The 17717-nt window shown below is 40.3% G+C and overlaps 1 protein-coding gene across 1 annotated transcript in view; it reads left to right on the plus strand.

The window, feature by feature from the left end:
- LOC132819022 (reelin domain-containing protein 1-like) overlaps positions 1-17717 on the plus strand; it is a 45161-nt gene that overhangs the window by 10442 nt on the left and 17002 nt on the right. The window contains exons 2-3 of the mRNA XM_060830321.1: positions 15020-15242; positions 16465-16634. Coding sequence (XP_060686304.1) covers positions 15020-15242; positions 16465-16634 — 393 coding nt within the window. The remainder of the gene's footprint in view (positions 1-15019; positions 15243-16464; positions 16635-17717) is intronic.

A 17717-nucleotide genomic window follows, 5' to 3' on the forward strand; every position in this document is an offset into this window, starting at 1 on the left:
CTGGAGGAGTTGGTGACCACTTTAGTCTCCACATGGAACTTTGACATAGGACCTTATTTTGCTGAATATGGCACCAGCTGAATATGGAGCCATATGGCTCCAGTCAGAAGGAGATTGGAAGTGATGTATGAGTATTGAACCCTTCTGCTCTCAACTCCGTATCCCAAGAAGCGACATATTGTGTATTGGAACATCTTGGAGAATACCACAGGTCAAGGTGAAAGGAAATCTGCTCTGCCCCCCTGTGCAGCCAATGATATCTTGCATTGCTTTGTGCTTTGTTGCCTGCACTTTTAAGGTTGACTGTGATAACTTTTGTTCACAGAGATGACTAGCTTCAATTTGCAATGTCTACTGACATGGCAAAATTACTTGTGACCAGTGTTAGTATCCCCATTGCACGCATTTCAAACAACTATATAGCACCCTTCAAGCCACCAAACCTGCCGATTCCTAATCTTTATTTAGATTTGCTACTTATTGCCTGTATGCCTGTTCGCCCCCTCCCCCCCCATTCGTGTTTGTCAAGGTACTGCTTAAAAGTTGCTAACATGCCCGATCCTGCTACTTCCACTGCCAAATTGATTCCAGACACCTGCCATCTTCTATGTGAAAACATGTCCCTGTCCTTCCCTAAACGTTTTTTTCCTCTCACCTTGAACCTGTGCCCTCTTTCCATCCTGGGAAGAAAGCCTCTGACTATCCAACTTACCTCTTGTAATTTTGTAGACCTCTATCAAGTTGCCCCTCAGCTTCTGTCTTTCCAATGAAAACAATCTAAGCTTATCCAACCTCTTCATCAGACCAGGCAGCATATTTGTAGACCTTCGCTGACTCTCTCCAAAGCATCCTAACTGAAGTTTTATACAGCTGCAACATCACTTGCCAACTTTTGTATTTGATACAAAAACAGACGTTGCTGGAAATGCTCAGCAGGTCTGGCAGCATCTGTGAAGAGAAATCAAAGTTAATGTTTTGGGTCCAGTGACCCTTCCTCAGAACTGATGGTCGCTAGGAAAATGTCAGTTTATATGCAGAAGATAGAGTGGGGGTAGGGGGTAAGGAGTAAATGATAGGTAGGGATAGACCCCAAAGAGAAAGAAGTTCATGTAAAGTTTCCATTTCACATGCACCATGCTATGATTGCAAAGAATGCAACCTATAGTGTGCAAATACTTGATTAATGCTATTTCTGGTGTCATCCGCAAACTTACTAAATACTAAAGAGCCTGGCATCATTCACTATTAGACCATATTAGTTGAGATAGGGAAAACAAAACAATCATTTCCCATATGCATTTTGCCTTTAGGAGCTATTTGAAAATGGCAGGAAATACAGGTGATGAATAGCATAGTGGGTCATAGGCTCAGTTTGATAATCAAGGCTAATCCAAAAAAAAAGGCACTTTGGTATGTGGTGCCCTGAAATTCTTTATAGAAAGCTAAGGGTGATGTTTTATAGCTTTAATTGTTGAATAAGCAGGCCTGGAAAACCTGAAAAGATCAATGTTGCCATCACCCAGCAACAGCCTCTGGGTTGAGGAGCTGGTAGTCCTTTTCAGTGCACACCTAGAAATAGTTGGAGAAACTTGCAAAGTTGAGCAATATTCTCTCTGCATGTCTGCCTGTCTCTCTCTCAGCAAGAATCATGGTTTGGATCTGAAAGCAGCACCCTTTACATATCCGTCCGTAAGTTAGTTTGGGAAAAAAAGTCTGATAAAGCTTCAAATATCAAAACCGCCTATAGTTTCTCACCTGAATCTGAAATATGATCTGAAGATTACTGTTGTCCTGTGACTGTGAGCAATTGTATCTGAATTACAGCAAGGCAAAGGAACTAGAAGACAATAAGAGGTAAAATAGAAATAGGCCATTCAGCCCAAGTCAGCCCCACCATTCAATTACATTATAGTTGATCTGATAATCTTCAACTCCACTTTCCTCCCTTTTGGCATTACACCTGATGTAGCCAAGATGGATATTGCCCATTTCTTAATCATTAAAATGGATGGTTTCCACCTTTCAAACACACTGCACATTGCCTCGCACAATTTTAAAACAAATGAGCATCTAATAATTTAATAAATCTTATCATTAAATTGTGGTTAAATTACAAGCATCCTGACCTTCTAAAAGACTTAAAATTCTTTCAACAATCTTTTTACTTTGTTGTCTCCTTGAATCAGTTTTCTGACTTTACTGGTACTGTGACCTGGAATAAATTAATTTCTGACCCTTGCTGTGACTATTGAAATTGTGCTTCATGAAGCCTACTCAAAATGGTGGTGATGCTCGTTTTTTTTCTTTCCAGTCTAGTAGTTTTCACCATTATTGTAAATATTTTCCCCCTTTTTTTGCCCCACAGAGATCTCTAACTTTCCACTCAGAGTTTCCAATTGCTCTAACAGTATCTTATTCGCAAAGGTTTCTGTCTCTTCCCAACTTTTATATTATTCCTACTTTCCCTGCGCATTTTTGCTAGTTCTGAGGTGAAGATTTTTTTTTCTTGAGTGCTGCATTCACCCTATAGCTGCTCCCATGAGTGCTGGTGACTGAATATTAGTTTACAGAACAACCTCGGTTATCTGAATGTCAATTATCCGAATTTTGGATTATTCAAACAAGATCTCAAGGTCCCATAAAAACCTTATCTGTTATCCAAACAATCAATTATCCAAACACAATACTCCCTGCCTTTTATTATTTGGATAGTCGAGGTTGTTCTATACTCTTCTCAGCTATTGGCTGACTGCATCTTTCTAAAGCTATAATATTCTTAAAATGATAGACATGTCTTAAAAAGGTTTTGTTTTCTCTAGTGTTGAATGGATTCTCAACTATTGTTACCTTGAAGTAATTCAGCAATGGACCTCACCACCTGATCACCATGTCATAATGGAATCTCTTCAGGGTGCTCACCACTATAGCATGTGGTTGGATAATTTACTGACATCAATCCTCAGGTTTAGATATTTTTAATCAACCTGTGCAGAGATGTTATTAGATATCTTTTGGGCCAGATTAAACCCCCTCAAAACATGGCAAGCAGGTAGGAGAAAGTGAGGATTGAAGATCTGAGTCGAAAAGCGTGATACAGGAAAAGCACAACAGGACAGGCAGCAGATGAGGAGGGGGAGAGTCAACGTCTCGGGCATAAGCCCTTAATCAGGAACATATCAAGCAGTGAGCTTATTTTATCTCATTTAAAGGCAAGTGTAGATTAGATTAGATTCCATACAGTGTGGAAACAGGCCCTTTGGCCCAACAAGTTCACACTGAACCTCCGAAGAGTAACCCACCCCGCTCTGACTAATGCACCTAACATTATGGACAATTTAGCATGGCCAATTTACCTAACCTGCACATCTTTTGGACAGTGGGAGGAAACCGGAGCATCGGGGAAACCCACACAGACACTGGGAGAATGTGCAAACTCCACACAGACAGTCATCGAGGCTGGAATCAAAGCTGGGTCTCTGGCACTGTGAGGCAGCAGTGCTAACCACTGAGCCACCATGCCGCCCAAAAGGCACTGCATTCCCGATGTGAATCAAACTACTAGGCTTTAAGCAAAATTCACTTTATTCTGACACCACAGTTAAAACATAAACTCCAGAAGAATTTGTCTTTAACTCTATTGAAATGTTTAGCAAAAATAGTCTATTATTTAATGACCACTTGTCAACTGTTCCGATATAGCAGCACCTCAAATACACCCTTGGCAAAGTTAAATTAAGCAAAACAGATGCTTGCTCCTGTCCAGGAGAAGGAACACCAAGAGAATGAATCTAGCAACTGAGAGAGTACTCAAGTTTTTTTTGCTGCAGGAGAGAGAGTGAGAGAGAGTGTGAAAGAGAGAGATCTGTATCTAGCAGCTCCCACTCCAAACACCCCAACTTCAACAGCTGAAAGCAAAGTTAAAATCCTAGGTCTATGTGAGCGTGACTTCACCCACTCATGCTTCTTTTGTCTAATTTTTTAAAAAATCCAAAGCTATTTACTCTGCATTCCATGGAGCAGACACATCTTGCCGCACACATCTCTGGAATGGGTGTCTTGAACCTCGGCCTCCTGTCTCAGAGGTAGGAACACTACCATGGTGCCATAAGAGACCCCCAATTCTCTTTCTCATGTCAGATCTAAGGCCCATCTAATTAACAGTTGTAGCAGATTTAAAGGTAAACGCTACATATCATGAGGTGGAAGGTGAGATTAATGTCAATATGCAATCAATTTCAGGAAGAAACAGCTAATGATCCACAACTGGAAGCGCTTTAGAAAGTTATTGTGAAAAGATGGTCTGACACAGTACAAGAGGAACTGGGCATTGCTATCGCAGATACTTTAGATTGCACAGAGATTACCAAGGTATCTCAAGATATTTTAACGTTAAGCTCTTCACAAGACACACTGCCACAGGGCATAGAGCGAACAAGCACAGGATACGGTGACTCTGATCCGACAGTGAAGACGTCTGAGATATGCCAAAGTCTCAAACCGTAGCACCACAAAGAACTTCTAAACCCTCGTTAGATTGTGTCAGACTGTATGATCCAAAATCACAGCTGATTTATTCACCATGCATGGTGATGATTTTCTCCCAGTCACGGACTACATTTTCAAATTTCTAATTGTCAAATGGTTAGAGGACATTTCGCTTGTGTCTGTCTCAGATGCAATGAGTGTGATATTCAGTCTGTTCAATGCACCGGAAGAGATCATATCTGACAAAGCACCACAAGATACAGGCAGACCTTTTAGAGACGTGTGGGCAAATGAAGCATACACTGTGGCAGCCTTGCCACATTATCCCAGATCCAACAGTCTCGCCAAGCAGATGGTTCATATTGTTAAAGCCCTTACTGTCTGTTAAGAAGGCATACGGTGTGTTAGAGTTTATTGGTAGAGGGATTGAGTTCTGGATGTCATGCTGCAACTATACAAAATGCTGGTGTAGCCTCATTTGGAATATTGTGCACATTTCTGGTTGCCCCATTACAGGAAGGATGTAGAATCATTGGAAAAGGTGCAGAGGAGATTTACCAGGATGTTGCCTGGTCTGGAGGGAAGGTCTTATGAGGAAAGGCTGAGGGACTTGGGTCTGTTCTCATTGGAGAGAAGAAGGATAAGAAGGGATTTAAAGAGATATACAAGATGATCAGAGGATTAAATAGGGTGGACTGTGAGAGTCTTTTTCCTAGGATGATGACGTTGGCTTGTACAAGGGAGCATAGCTGCAAACTGAGACGTGATAGATTTAAAACAGATGTCAGAGGCAGGTTCTTTACTCAGAGAGTGGTAAGGGTGTGGAATGCCCTGCCTGCCAATGTAGTTAACTCAGTCACAATAGGGACATTTAAACAGTCCTTGGATAAGCATATGGATGATGATGGGATAGTGTAGAGTGATGGGCTTAGATTAGTTCACAGGTCGGCGCAACATTGAGGGCCGAAGGGCCTGTTCTATGAAGAGCATGGCGATGAGAAAAACACTACGCTTTCTATTGTAATGATATACCTAAAATCCACATCTTTGCATATCGGCATTCTGATTCTAGAACAGATCATCATTGAAAGGCAATTTTAAGTCAACCCTGCCAACTACCAGCTGTTGAAGTTCTCAGAGATTCTGGGCAAACTTCTCAAGAACACGAGGGAGAATGAAGATGGCACATAATCAACAGGCAGTTACAGAAATGCTGAATCTGTGTGGAGAGCAGAGAGTCAATCATCCATCCTACCCAAGGAATTTGGTTACCCACAGAAATTGTGTCATGAGCCAAGATTTTCTGAAGTCACAACACTTAATGAAGCAATGTTGAGGGGAAATGATTTGGAAGTGCCAGTGTTGGACTGGGGTGTACAACGTTAAAAAAACCATGCAACACTAGGTTATAGTCCAACAGGTCTATTTGGAAGCACTAGCTTTCAGAGCGCTGCTCCTTCATCAACCACCTCGTGCTTCCAATTAAACCTGTTGGACTATAACCTGGTGTGATTTTTAATGTTGAGGAGAAAGCCTAATGTAGGGAACTCTACAGTACTCTAATTGTGCATAGAACACAAAAAAGGTATACTTGGATTTTGACGACGTGGAAGACCAGCATGACAACAACTAATACTCTAACAACATACGAGAGACCAACAACATACAAATCACAAGCAACAGTGTGAAGTCAAAATCTCCAAAATATCGCACCAACATAAGATCTTAAAGAATCGTCAAACCACTGTTATGCTGTACACACTTAAACTTGGTAAATCTTACAATTTTTGATTCATCAGTAAACGGTTTTGCAACAACATAATGTATTTGCATTTTCATACTTAGTACATGAAATTCTCTCTGGGAAATAAAGGGGATAATGTGTTGTTTCTTTATGAGCTGACTATATTAATGAGCTAAGGGCCATTGACACTACGTAACCAGCAGCCATGAAGACTTCAGAATGTGAGCACAAGTTGTTCTGTAACTGCATGTTATCAGATTGTCTGTTAAGTAAAGCTCATTAAGATTTTCAAGTAAATTGAACTGATGTTGTTTATCTGTTATGAGAATGTTAGTTATGTGTTAAGAAATGCAAACAAGAATACAACCGTTATTCACAAGAGGGAAAGTCTATGTAATAAGGATTTCCTGCCACTAGATGTAGCTGGTGGACTGTTAGAGTTTGCAGACTATGGTCAGCACGTGAGAGAGTTTACTCTCCATAAAAGGGAATTTCAGGAGGGGAGAGGGAGTACGGCATAAGGCAAAAGTTTATGCAATGAATAGTTAAAGAGAAAATCAACCTTAAATGACAGTGAGTTAAGGTTGTTATATTCATTTAGTCTTATTTGAAGTTTGGTTTTGAGTAATGAATGGTAAAGCGGTGATCAATAATAACTTATAACTAAGTCAGTAATGAAATTTGCCTCACTACAATACAATATCAAATGGGAAATAATGACATAAATAATAACCCTTTCACTTATGGGCATTCAGAAACTCGCAGAGTAGGCTAACAATCCGAAATATTGTTATTGCTTTGTGTCTGTTAATTCCTAATTTATGATTCCAATTTTGTTTCTTGAATTTAGCTCATTAATTAACGGAAGGTTGCACCATCATCATAAAATAGACTACTTCTTTAAGGTGTCCAACAGGCCAATCTCCTTTATATTTTGTATTCAGATCATTAGACATTTGCTACCCAAGACTAAAAAGTATTGACAACACAAAGGTCCAGTAAACAGTAGAGGACTTCAGGAAGAAAATAATAACAACTTTTACTTACGTAGCACATGTAATGAATGATAGATAGCAACCATTTCTACAAATATATTAAATGAAAAAGAGTGGCTAAAGTAAACATTGATCCTTTAGAGGATGAGAAGGGGCATTTAGTCATGGAATATGATGAAATGGCCAATGCATTGAACAGGTATTTTGCATCAGTTTTCACAGTGGAGGATACTAATAACATGCCAGTAATTGATAAAGAGACGAAAACAGGTGAGGACCTGGATGCAATCATTATCACAAAAGAGGTAGTGTTGGGCAAGCTAATGGACCCAAGGATAGACAAGTCTCCTGGCCCTGTTGGGATGCATCCTAGGATGCTAACAAAAATGGAAGAAGAAATAGCGAGTGCATTTGTGGTAATTTTCCAAAATTCGCTGGACTCTGGGGTAGTTCCAGCAGATTGGAAAACAGCAAATATGACACCACTGCTTAAAAAGGGACATAGACAGAAGATGGGGAATTTTAGACTGGTTAGCTTAACTTCTGTAGTGGGGAAGATGCTTGAGTCCATTATTAATGAAGAAATAGTAAGGCATCTTGATAGAAACTGTCCCATGCTGAACTAATCTTTTGGAATTCTATGAAGACATAATGAATACGGTGGACAATGGGGATCCAGTAGATGTGGTATATTGTATCTAGATTTCCAAAAGACCTTCAACAAGGTGCTGTACAAAAGGCTGCTACATAAAATAAAGATGCAAGGCGTTACAGGTAAAGTATTAGCATGGATAGAGAATTCGTTGACTAACGGGAAGCAAAGAGTAGGGATAAATGAGTGCTATTCTGGCTGGCAATCAATAACTTGTGATGTGCCTCAGGCATCGGTATTTATTCACAATTTACGAAGATGATTTAGAGTTGGAGACCACGTGTAGTGTGTCAAAGTTTGCAGATGACACTAAGGTGAGTGGCAGAGCAAAGTGTGCAGAAGACTGTGAAACTTAGCAAAGGAACTTAGTTTGTCAGTGGACAAAAATCTGGCAGATGAAATATAATGTTCATAAATGTGAAGTTATCCATTTTGGTAGGAATAACAGCAAAAAACACTATACTTGAATGGTTGCATCCTGTTGGGATGCATCCTAGGGTGCTAACAAAAATGTATAGGGTACTGGTGAGGCCACACCTGGAGTACTGTGTGCAGTTTTGGTCTCCTTACTTGAGAAAGGAAGGGGTACAGACGAGGTTCACTAGATTGATTCTGGAGTTGAGGTTGGCTTATGAGGAGAGACGGAGTAGACTGGGATTATGTTCATTGAAATTTAGAAGAATGAGGTGGGAATCTTATAGAAATGTATAAAATTATGAAATGAATAAATAAGATCGATGTAGAATGATGTTCCCATCTGCCAGACCTTTGCGCACTCTCAAACTATGCTCCTTCTGCAAAGTTTCACAGTCTTCTGCACACTTTGCTCTGCCACTCACCTTGTGTCAAAGTTTGCAGATGACACTAATACACAGTTTCCAACTCCAAATAATCCGCATAAATTGTGAATAAACACCAATTCCTAAGGCATACCACTAATTATTGATTGTCAGCCAGAATTGCACTCATTTATTCCCACTGGCAGGTAAAACTAGGACAAGAGGGCATAGCCTCACAATTAAGGGGAGCAGATTTAGAACTGAGTTGAGAAGGAATTTCTTCACTCATAGGGCTGTGAATCTATGGAATTCTTTTCCCAGTGAAGTAAGTCAACACGACTTCAGTAAATGTTTTTAAAGCTAAGATAGACTTTTTTTGAACAATGAAGGAATTAAGGGTTACGGTGAGAGGGTGGGTAAGTGGAGCTGAGGCTGCAAAACGATCAGCCATGATCATACTAAATGGCAGAGCAGGCTCAAAGGGCCTACTCCTCCTGCTTCTTTTATGTTCTTATGAAGGTGAAGTCAGAAAAAAATGGACATTGCGCCAAAGCACACCTGAGGAGGTGTGATGAATACTGTCCAAACACATGGATTTTAAGGAGGGGTTTAAAGGGGGAGAGGCAGCAGGATTTTCTTTTGGGATTTGGACAGAGGTTTTCCTGCCAGACTGGGGTGGGATGCAGAGATGGATGCACAAAAGAACAGAATTAGAGCAAGAAGGAAATTGGTGAGGTTTCAGAGCTGGCAGAGATTAAAGAGAAAAGGAACAAGCAAGATAATGAAGAGATCTAACACAAGATTCAGATTTTTAAAACTTTAGTATCTCCAAAAATGTAGATCAATGAGGACAAAATGGTGGGTAAATGAGATTTTTGGGGGGTTTGAAGTTTAGAGTGGCTTATACCCTAACTTAGTGTGGAGATGTGTGAGCGAGTAGATTTTTATGAGGGAGAACAAAGAATAGAAGGAATCGTTATCATATTCTCAATACATCAAGGCTGATCTGAGTGTGTTATTAACTCCATTTTCTGGCTGCCCACTATAATGTTGAACTCACTTAGAGATGATAATTCTGTCTAACATGACCTTGAATTATTCAATGACTTCCCTTCACTACCCTCTGGGAAAACAAACTCCAATCGCTCATGCCCTATGAGAGAAGGAATTCCTCCTCATTGCAATTTTCGATTGTATTTTGAACTGTGCCCCTGAGTGATTCCTCCACAGGAGGACAAATCTCAGTATCTAGCTTGTTAGGGCCCTCAGACTCTTATGTTACAATAAGATTAATACTACTCAATCTATTAACATCCATCTACTCAACCATACCTCATAAAGAATGGCTGTAAGGTCATTCCTTCATTCCAAGAATTAGCCGAGTTCAGAATTACTTCCAGTGCAAGTGCATTCATCTTTAAGTAAGAAGAATGAAGCTGTTCACAAAAATCTGTGTGCAGCCTCACCAAGGCTCTGTACCATTGTAGCGTGATGTCCAATATTTTGTGCTCCAATCCTTGTAAGAAAATCTTGCATTCTAATATTTTCTGAATTATACCAGTCATTGAAGGTTGTCAGAGGTCAGTTTTGCCCGTGCATGTTTGTAAACAATATATCTCAAAAAACTAATGTTTGGATTTCAACAAAACTCAGTATAGAGAAAGAGGAACTGTCTTAGGAAGAACTAATTCATTTTTGGTGAAAACATGGATCTAGATGCAAATCCTATAAATGTTTTTAAGTATCTATAAACATTGGGAGATGGGAGATTATTGTGAGTTGGTTTATTTAGAATGTTGTCAATTGTTTTCAAATGTTATGGATCATCCCAGCTGTAATATGAGCAGGGTTTTCAAAGCAGATTGTTGAATGTGAATTGGCCTGAAGTCTGTGCAATGCAATGAAATATTTTAATGAAAAGATTCTTTTTCTAAAATTGGCATTTAGAGAACATCAACCAGGCAGGAAAAGGCCTTTAGGAAGAGTTGCACACTTGTATTAGTATTAACACAGCATGACTGAAGCATGTGTCCTACTGAGTGCCCTCTTCACCGATTTTATGACATACCTGCATATTAGATTTTTATAATTCACTTACAAGGACACTCGTATATATCTGTACTATAACACTCTGTAATTTGGATGTAGGTTTGCTCACTGAGCTGAAAGGTTCATTTCCAGATGTTTCACCATCTTACTAGGTAACATCTTCAGTGGACTTTCAGGCGAAGCACTGTTGATAGTTCCTGCTTTCTATTTATATGTTTGGGTTTGTTTGGGTTGGTGATGTCATCTCCTGTGGTGAAGTCATTTCCTGTTTTTTTTTCTCAGGGGGGGGGGGGGGGTGGTAGATGGGGTCTAACTCGATGTATTTGTTGATAGAGTTTCAGTTGGAATGCCATGCTTCTAGGAATTCTCGTGTGTGTGTCTCTGTTGGGCTTGTCCAAGGATGGATGTGTTGTCCCAGTCAAAGTGATGTACTTCCTCATCTGTATGTAAGGATACTAGTGAGAGAGGGTCATGTTGTTTTGTGGCTAGTTGATGTTCATGTGTCCTGGTGACTAGTTTTCTGCCTGTTTGTCCAATGTAGTGTTTGTTACAATCCCTGCATGGTATTTTGTAAATATCATTAGTTTTGCTCGTTGTCTGTATAGGTTCATTCAAGTTAGCTGCTGTTTTAATGTGTTGATGGGTTTGTGGGCTACCATGATGCCAAAGGGTCTGAGTAATCTGGCAGTCATATCCGAGATGTCTTTGATGTAGGGGAGAGTGGCTAGCGTTTCTAAACGTGTTTTGTCTGCTTGTTTGGGTTTGTTGCTGAGAAATCAGTGGACTGTGTTCATTGGGTTCCCATTCTTTTTGAATACACTGTATAGGTGATTTTCCTCTGCTCTGTGTAGTTCCTCTGTGCTGCAGTGTGTGGTGGCTCTTTGAAATAATGTTCTGATGCAGCTTCGTTTATGGATGTTGGGGTGATTGCTTCTGTATACTGACATTTTGTTTCCTGATTTCAGTGTCTCTCCTGAATGGTGGTGATACTGTTTCAACTTTCCAATCACTGGGACATTTTCAGAATTTAGGGATCCTTGACAGATTAGAACCCATGTACCTGCTGGCAGGATTAATGGTGGTGATGGGGTTCTCACCTGCTAGCCTGAGTACCAGCAAACTCCACGTCACCTCTTCTAGGAAAGATGACCAAAGCAAATATCACTCAGGTATCTAATTAGACAGCTTTTCCCAGGATCAAGAACCCCAGGAGTGGCTTTCTGCCCACTGAGAACTACCCGCCAATGGCAGACGTCATTGAAGGCTGTGTCACCTGGAAGTAGATTGTGGAGGATTGGGGGAGGGGTGAGAACAGAAATGGCAGGGAAGTGGCTCACATCAGACCCTTCCTACCCAATGCATATTCCATATAAAATACAGTGAAAAGTGAGTACTGTCACCATGCATGGTGCCATTCACATTAACTTAATGTATAAAAAAACTTAAAAGAGAGTCCAACGTTTCCTTCTCTGCTGTGACAGTCCCGCTCTGGGCTTTCCAGGCCATGCCATGCCACTGTCAAAGTCTGTTCCAGGCTACACCAGCCCATGCCATGTGAGCCCCAGGGGCCACTCCACATGGAAGTGAGAGTCCTGCTCCAAGTTTCACAGGCTGGCTGACTCTGTTCAAGTGAAAGGTAAACAAAATTGAAATAAAGAAGGAGGGGAGAAAGAAAAAGACAAAAAGTACAACTCCGTGCACAGGACTATATGCATGGCAGGTGAAGTATAATATGGATAAATATGAAGTATCCACATTGGTTGTTTAAAAACTGAATGGCAATATATTGGGAAAGGGAAAGGTGCAATGGGTTCTGATGTCCTTATGCACACCAGTCACTGACAGCAATCAAGAGGATTCGAGTACAGGAGCAGGAATGCAGGGATGTCTTGCTGCAATTGTACAAAGATTTGGTGGGACCATACCTGAAGTACAGTGTGTAATTTTAGTCTCCTTATCTGAGGAAGGATGTTCTCCTATGGAAGCAGTGCAATGAAGATTTGCCAAACTGATTCCTGGGATGGCAGGACTGATGTATGAAAAGAGACTGGATTGGTGAAAACCATATTCGTTGGAGTTTAGAAGAGTGTATCTATAAAATTTTAAGAGGACTAGACAGGGTAAATGCAGGAAGGATGTTCCTAATGACCAGGGAATGCACAATTTAACGATGCAGGGTAGGCCATTTAGGACTGAGAGACAGAAATTTCTCCATCCAGTGAGTGTTGAATCCAAGAATCCTTTGCCACAGAAAGCAGTTTCAAAAAGGAGATTGGTATAATCCTTAGAGCTAAAGGGATCAAAGGAGAGAAAGTAGGAACAGAGTACTGAGTAGGATGATCTGCCACGATCATGTTGAATAGCAAAACAGGCTCAAAGGGTTGAACGGCTTATTCCTGTTCCTATTTTTGATGTTTCTAGTAGCAGTGATGTTAAATTGAAGCCCTTACATGGGTATCAACTGCCAACCTAAAAGACTGTTGATTGACTGGCGATTAGAAAGAAAACCACTTTAGGATAGAGATCATCAAGTCAATGGATTTATCATTTAAAGGATTACCATTTGTTTTCTAAATACTTCTTTCTCTTTCTCTGTTCCTTCTTGATTTTCTACTATTCCTGGGGTTTTTTATGTTTTGTACTGTGAAGAGAGATACAAAGTAGTTGTTTCAAGTCTTTTCCATTATTAATTCCCAAATCTTTTTTAAGGGGACCAGCACTCACTCACTCTTTCTTTCTTTACATATATTCAGAGAAGTTTTTACTGTCTGTTCTTCGATTTCTTAGTCAGTTTCTCTCATTCTCCACTCTCGTTTTTAAATAATTTCTTTTCTGGTTTCAGAAGTCTTCTCAATTTTCTAGCCGATCATGTATCTTCACAATTTGACACTATTTCTTTCAATTTGACACCATCCTTAACTCCTTTAGTAATCCACAGATAAGACATCCTTCTAGTAAAGTCCTTCTTCCTCAGTGGAATACATCTTTGTTGAGGATTGTGAAATATCTCCTTAAATTCTGCCATTCCTTCTGTCATCTTAACTTCTAACTGATTTTTCCAGCTCACTTTAATTAATTCTGTCTTTGTAATCATATAACTGCCTTTACAGTATTTACGTTTAAGTAACTAATTTAGGTACATATTTCTCACTCTCAAACTGAATGTGAAATTCAGTTTTTTTTTTATGGGATGTGGACATTGCTGGCTAGGCTAATAATTATTGCCCATCCTTAACTGTGTGTTAAAGGCAGCAGTGTGCTGCCCTCTTGAACTGCTGCTGTTCTTGATGTATCGGCACATCCCAGGGTTAACATTGACCAGAAATAAGCTAAGTATTCTATGACAAGTAACTCCCTCCAGTCTCTCACCACCTCTTTCCCCCACCCCAACATGTCCAACATCTTACAAAGTGCAATCTACTTGCGTGAATGGGTGCAGCTCCAACAAAATTCAAAAAGGTTTAACACCATTGGCAGCAGTGTGAACCATCTACAAGATGCATTGTAGTAACTCACCAAAGCTCCTTAAACAGTATCTCTAAACCTATGACAACTACCCTCTAGAAGGACAAGGGCTGTAGATGCACAGGAATCACATTAGCTGAAAGTTTCCCTTCAATCCATATGCCATCCTGCTTGGATTTAACTTGCTGCTGTTTCATTGTTGCTAGGTCAAAATCCTGAAGTCCTTTCCTCACAGCATTGTGAGTGCTCCTACAATGCATGGACTGCAATTGTTCCAGAATGTAGCTCATCACTATGTTCTCAAGGCAGTTAGAGATGAATAATAAATGCTGGTGTAACCAGAAAAACACATATCCCATGAACAAATAAAAAAAAGCCTCAGAATATCATGGTTGCAGAGATTAGGTGAATGGGAGTTGACTCTCATGTTATATTTTCTTATCAGAATGAGAAAAGACCATTAGAACCTCACAAATGTATTCAAATCTTGTTGCACTCGGTTCTCTTTCATTCCACTTCCCAAGAGAAGAAAAATAGAGGGACACAGTTCAGGAAAACCTTTGAGGAATTTTCCCTGACTAATCCTAAGTGCCCAAGGAAGTTGTGGCATATGGGCTAGATTAGGAATTACAGTGCTAGAACCTCAGAGTGAGTAATATGTCCACTTCATGGTTGAGATAAATATGTAATTTATAGGGAAGCCTGGAGTTGGGGTGGAAGTGGCTATGTAAGGGAAGCCGGCATACAGAGAACCCAGCTGAGTATTTTGTGCTGAGAGAAACTCCTAAAATGAAGGGAAACGGCTGTTTCCTCATTTCTAACCTTGATGAATGTTTCTTATACTTTCAAGTGATTGTAAGGAGCACACAAGACTTCATGGGCTTCTTTATGCAGGCTCGCAGAGTGGTTGATGATCAAGTGACTGGAACATTCATTCTCACTTCCTCGGGGTCTAAACTAATGAAATGCTCTGAAGATGGCGACACCGTGACCCACTCGGACAAATCACTGAAGAGAAACCTCTCCTTCATTTGGAAAGCACCAGAGCAACTCACTGGTGACATCAAGTTTTTGTAATTATTACCTATGACTTTAAAGTATAACATTCAAAACTATTTAAGAAAATAGGAAAGTAGAGGCCTTTTGTTTTTGTTGGTGGCATCAATTAGTCATCTTCCTTTTGTTCTGAAATATGTACAACCAAATTGTGATTTAGTTAGGAGTGTCTCCATGATGACATAGTACTAAAACACTGAACAATTCCAGAATGATACCTGTCCAGGTCTCAGCTTCAATTCACCAGTTTATACTTGCTTAGTTTCTGAGATTGGCCCTGCTTAAGATCTCCTTGTCTACTATGTGCCAGATTCAGGCACATGCCTGAAATATAGAGGGCTTGACTTCAGTAAAGGAACTTTGAGTATTATTTGTTGTGCATTGTTTCGTCTGGATGAGATTTCTGAAGGGCAACATGGCAGGTTTTATGAATAGCACAAATATTTTCTAACCAGATCAGAATGCAAAGGGCCTGGTTTCTCATGCAACAATGTTTAAAGGAAAGCTCTAAACTTTACAGTGTTTTAGACCATATAACGATGAGCTGAAACCTTCCGCCAGTATTGAGATGGGATAGGAGCAGGCAGACAGTTAGTATAAATGAAGACCCACTTCGGGCCAATTTGAATTTGAACCAGAATTTCATAGTCGTGTGGCCCTCTGCCAAATGTTGACATTGGCAGTTTATTGGACGTGGAGTTGCCATTGAAGTTGGTGTCTCCAAAACCCAGTGACAGACTCACAGGGACAAACTCATCAATGCAGGATATCCTCCCCACTCCGATAGGCCTACCTACCTCTGGCCTCTTCCCTATAGACTTCCCTACAGACAGCTGAGTGTATCCATGCTGAGGCATCCTTAACTCTTCCTGCTTCCTCTTCAATGTCCATTTCAAACAATGGGACTGCCCAGCTGACATTGCTGTGAGCCCTTTTCCCTGGTGTGCTTTCTTTAATTGGACAATGGTTGCCAGAACTAGCTTCCCGTGTCTGAGATCCTGTTATGACCAACTCTTGGTTCTCAACCTGGAGTTGTGGCCAATATAAGGGCTGGGACCAGTTTGGGAAACTCTAGCTCATGGGTTTAAGTATGTTCCACTTCAGATTTCAAATCAGCCACAGAGCCATTGTCCAAGACAACTGATGGTGTTGCTTGCTGAGATATTTTCCTTAAATGAGTGAAAATGAAACACTGAAATTCCATTCTAATAAATGGCTTTTGTTTCACGTGACCTGCAGTGTTTCAGCTGTCCAGTCATACTTCATTTACTGGACCAGAATTGAGTCTGGTCTCATTTCTGACCAAAAACAGAATTATTCCATTTCAACGCAGAATGACGAATTGAAGGAAACGTTCCAGGTGTCTGCATATAACAGCACTACAGCCAGGACAGCTGCTTCTGTTGAAGGTACAGCACATTTCTATTCTGTCACTCCAAAACCAATCATTGAATTATTTGATTTCAAGTTATAAAGCACAGGTGTCATTTAATTTGTATTTGTAAGTTTGCGATGATCCCATAATTGGTGGTGTGATGGACAGTGAAGAAGATTATCTCAGATTATCTAAGATTATGTTAATGGGCTAAGAAGTGACAGATGGAGTTTAATTTGGGTAAATGTGAGGTATTGCATTTTGGTAAAACAAACAATGGTAGGATTAAACAATTAATGTAGTGTTGTAGAACAGAAAGACCTAAGGGTTCAGGTACATAATTCTTTGAAATTTGCATCCCAGGTAGACAGAGTACTTATGAAGGCGTTTCGCATGCATGCCTTCATTGTTCAGATCTTTGAGTGTAGGAGTTAGGACATTATGTTGAGGTTGTACATACCCTTCTGGAATATTGTATGCAGTTCTGGCCATCCTGTTATAGGAAGGTATTATTAAACTAGAGCAGGTTCAGAAAAGATTTACCAGGATGTTGTTGGGAATGAAGGGTTTAAATTATAAGGAGAGGCTGGATAGGCTGGGACTTTTTTCACTGAAGTGTAGGAGGTTGAGGGATGACCTGATAGAAGTTTATAAGATCATGAGATCATGAATAACAAAGGTCTTTTCCATAAGATGGAGGAGTTTAAAATTAGTGGCTTTTTTTTAAGGTGAGAGGAGACAGATTTAAAAAGGACATAAGGGGTAACTTTTTTTTATACAGAGTGGTCAGTGTGTGGAGTGAACTGCTGGCAGACATGGTGGATGCGGGTATGGTTACAATATTTAAAAGACATTTGGATAGGTACAAGGATAGGAAAGATTGGGGAGGGATATGGGCCAAATGCAGGCAGGTGGGACTAGTTTAGTTTGTTTCCCAATAAGACTGGTCATGGTCTTTGCCAGCAAGGGCCAGGATCCTCTCCTCACAGGGTTGAGGAACCGAATGCCAGGCACACTATCACTACCAATAGGGCTGTCTCCACCCCAATTCAGGCAAAGGGAGAGATTGAGTGAGATGAAAATAGATAGTATAGCTGTTAATGCTGGTGCTGATGGG

The sequence above is a fragment of the Hemiscyllium ocellatum genome, chromosome 1, assembly GCF_020745735.1.
Source record: "Hemiscyllium ocellatum isolate sHemOce1 chromosome 1, sHemOce1.pat.X.cur, whole genome shotgun sequence".
NCBI classification, from domain to species: Eukaryota; Metazoa; Chordata; class Chondrichthyes; order Orectolobiformes; family Hemiscylliidae; genus Hemiscyllium; species Hemiscyllium ocellatum.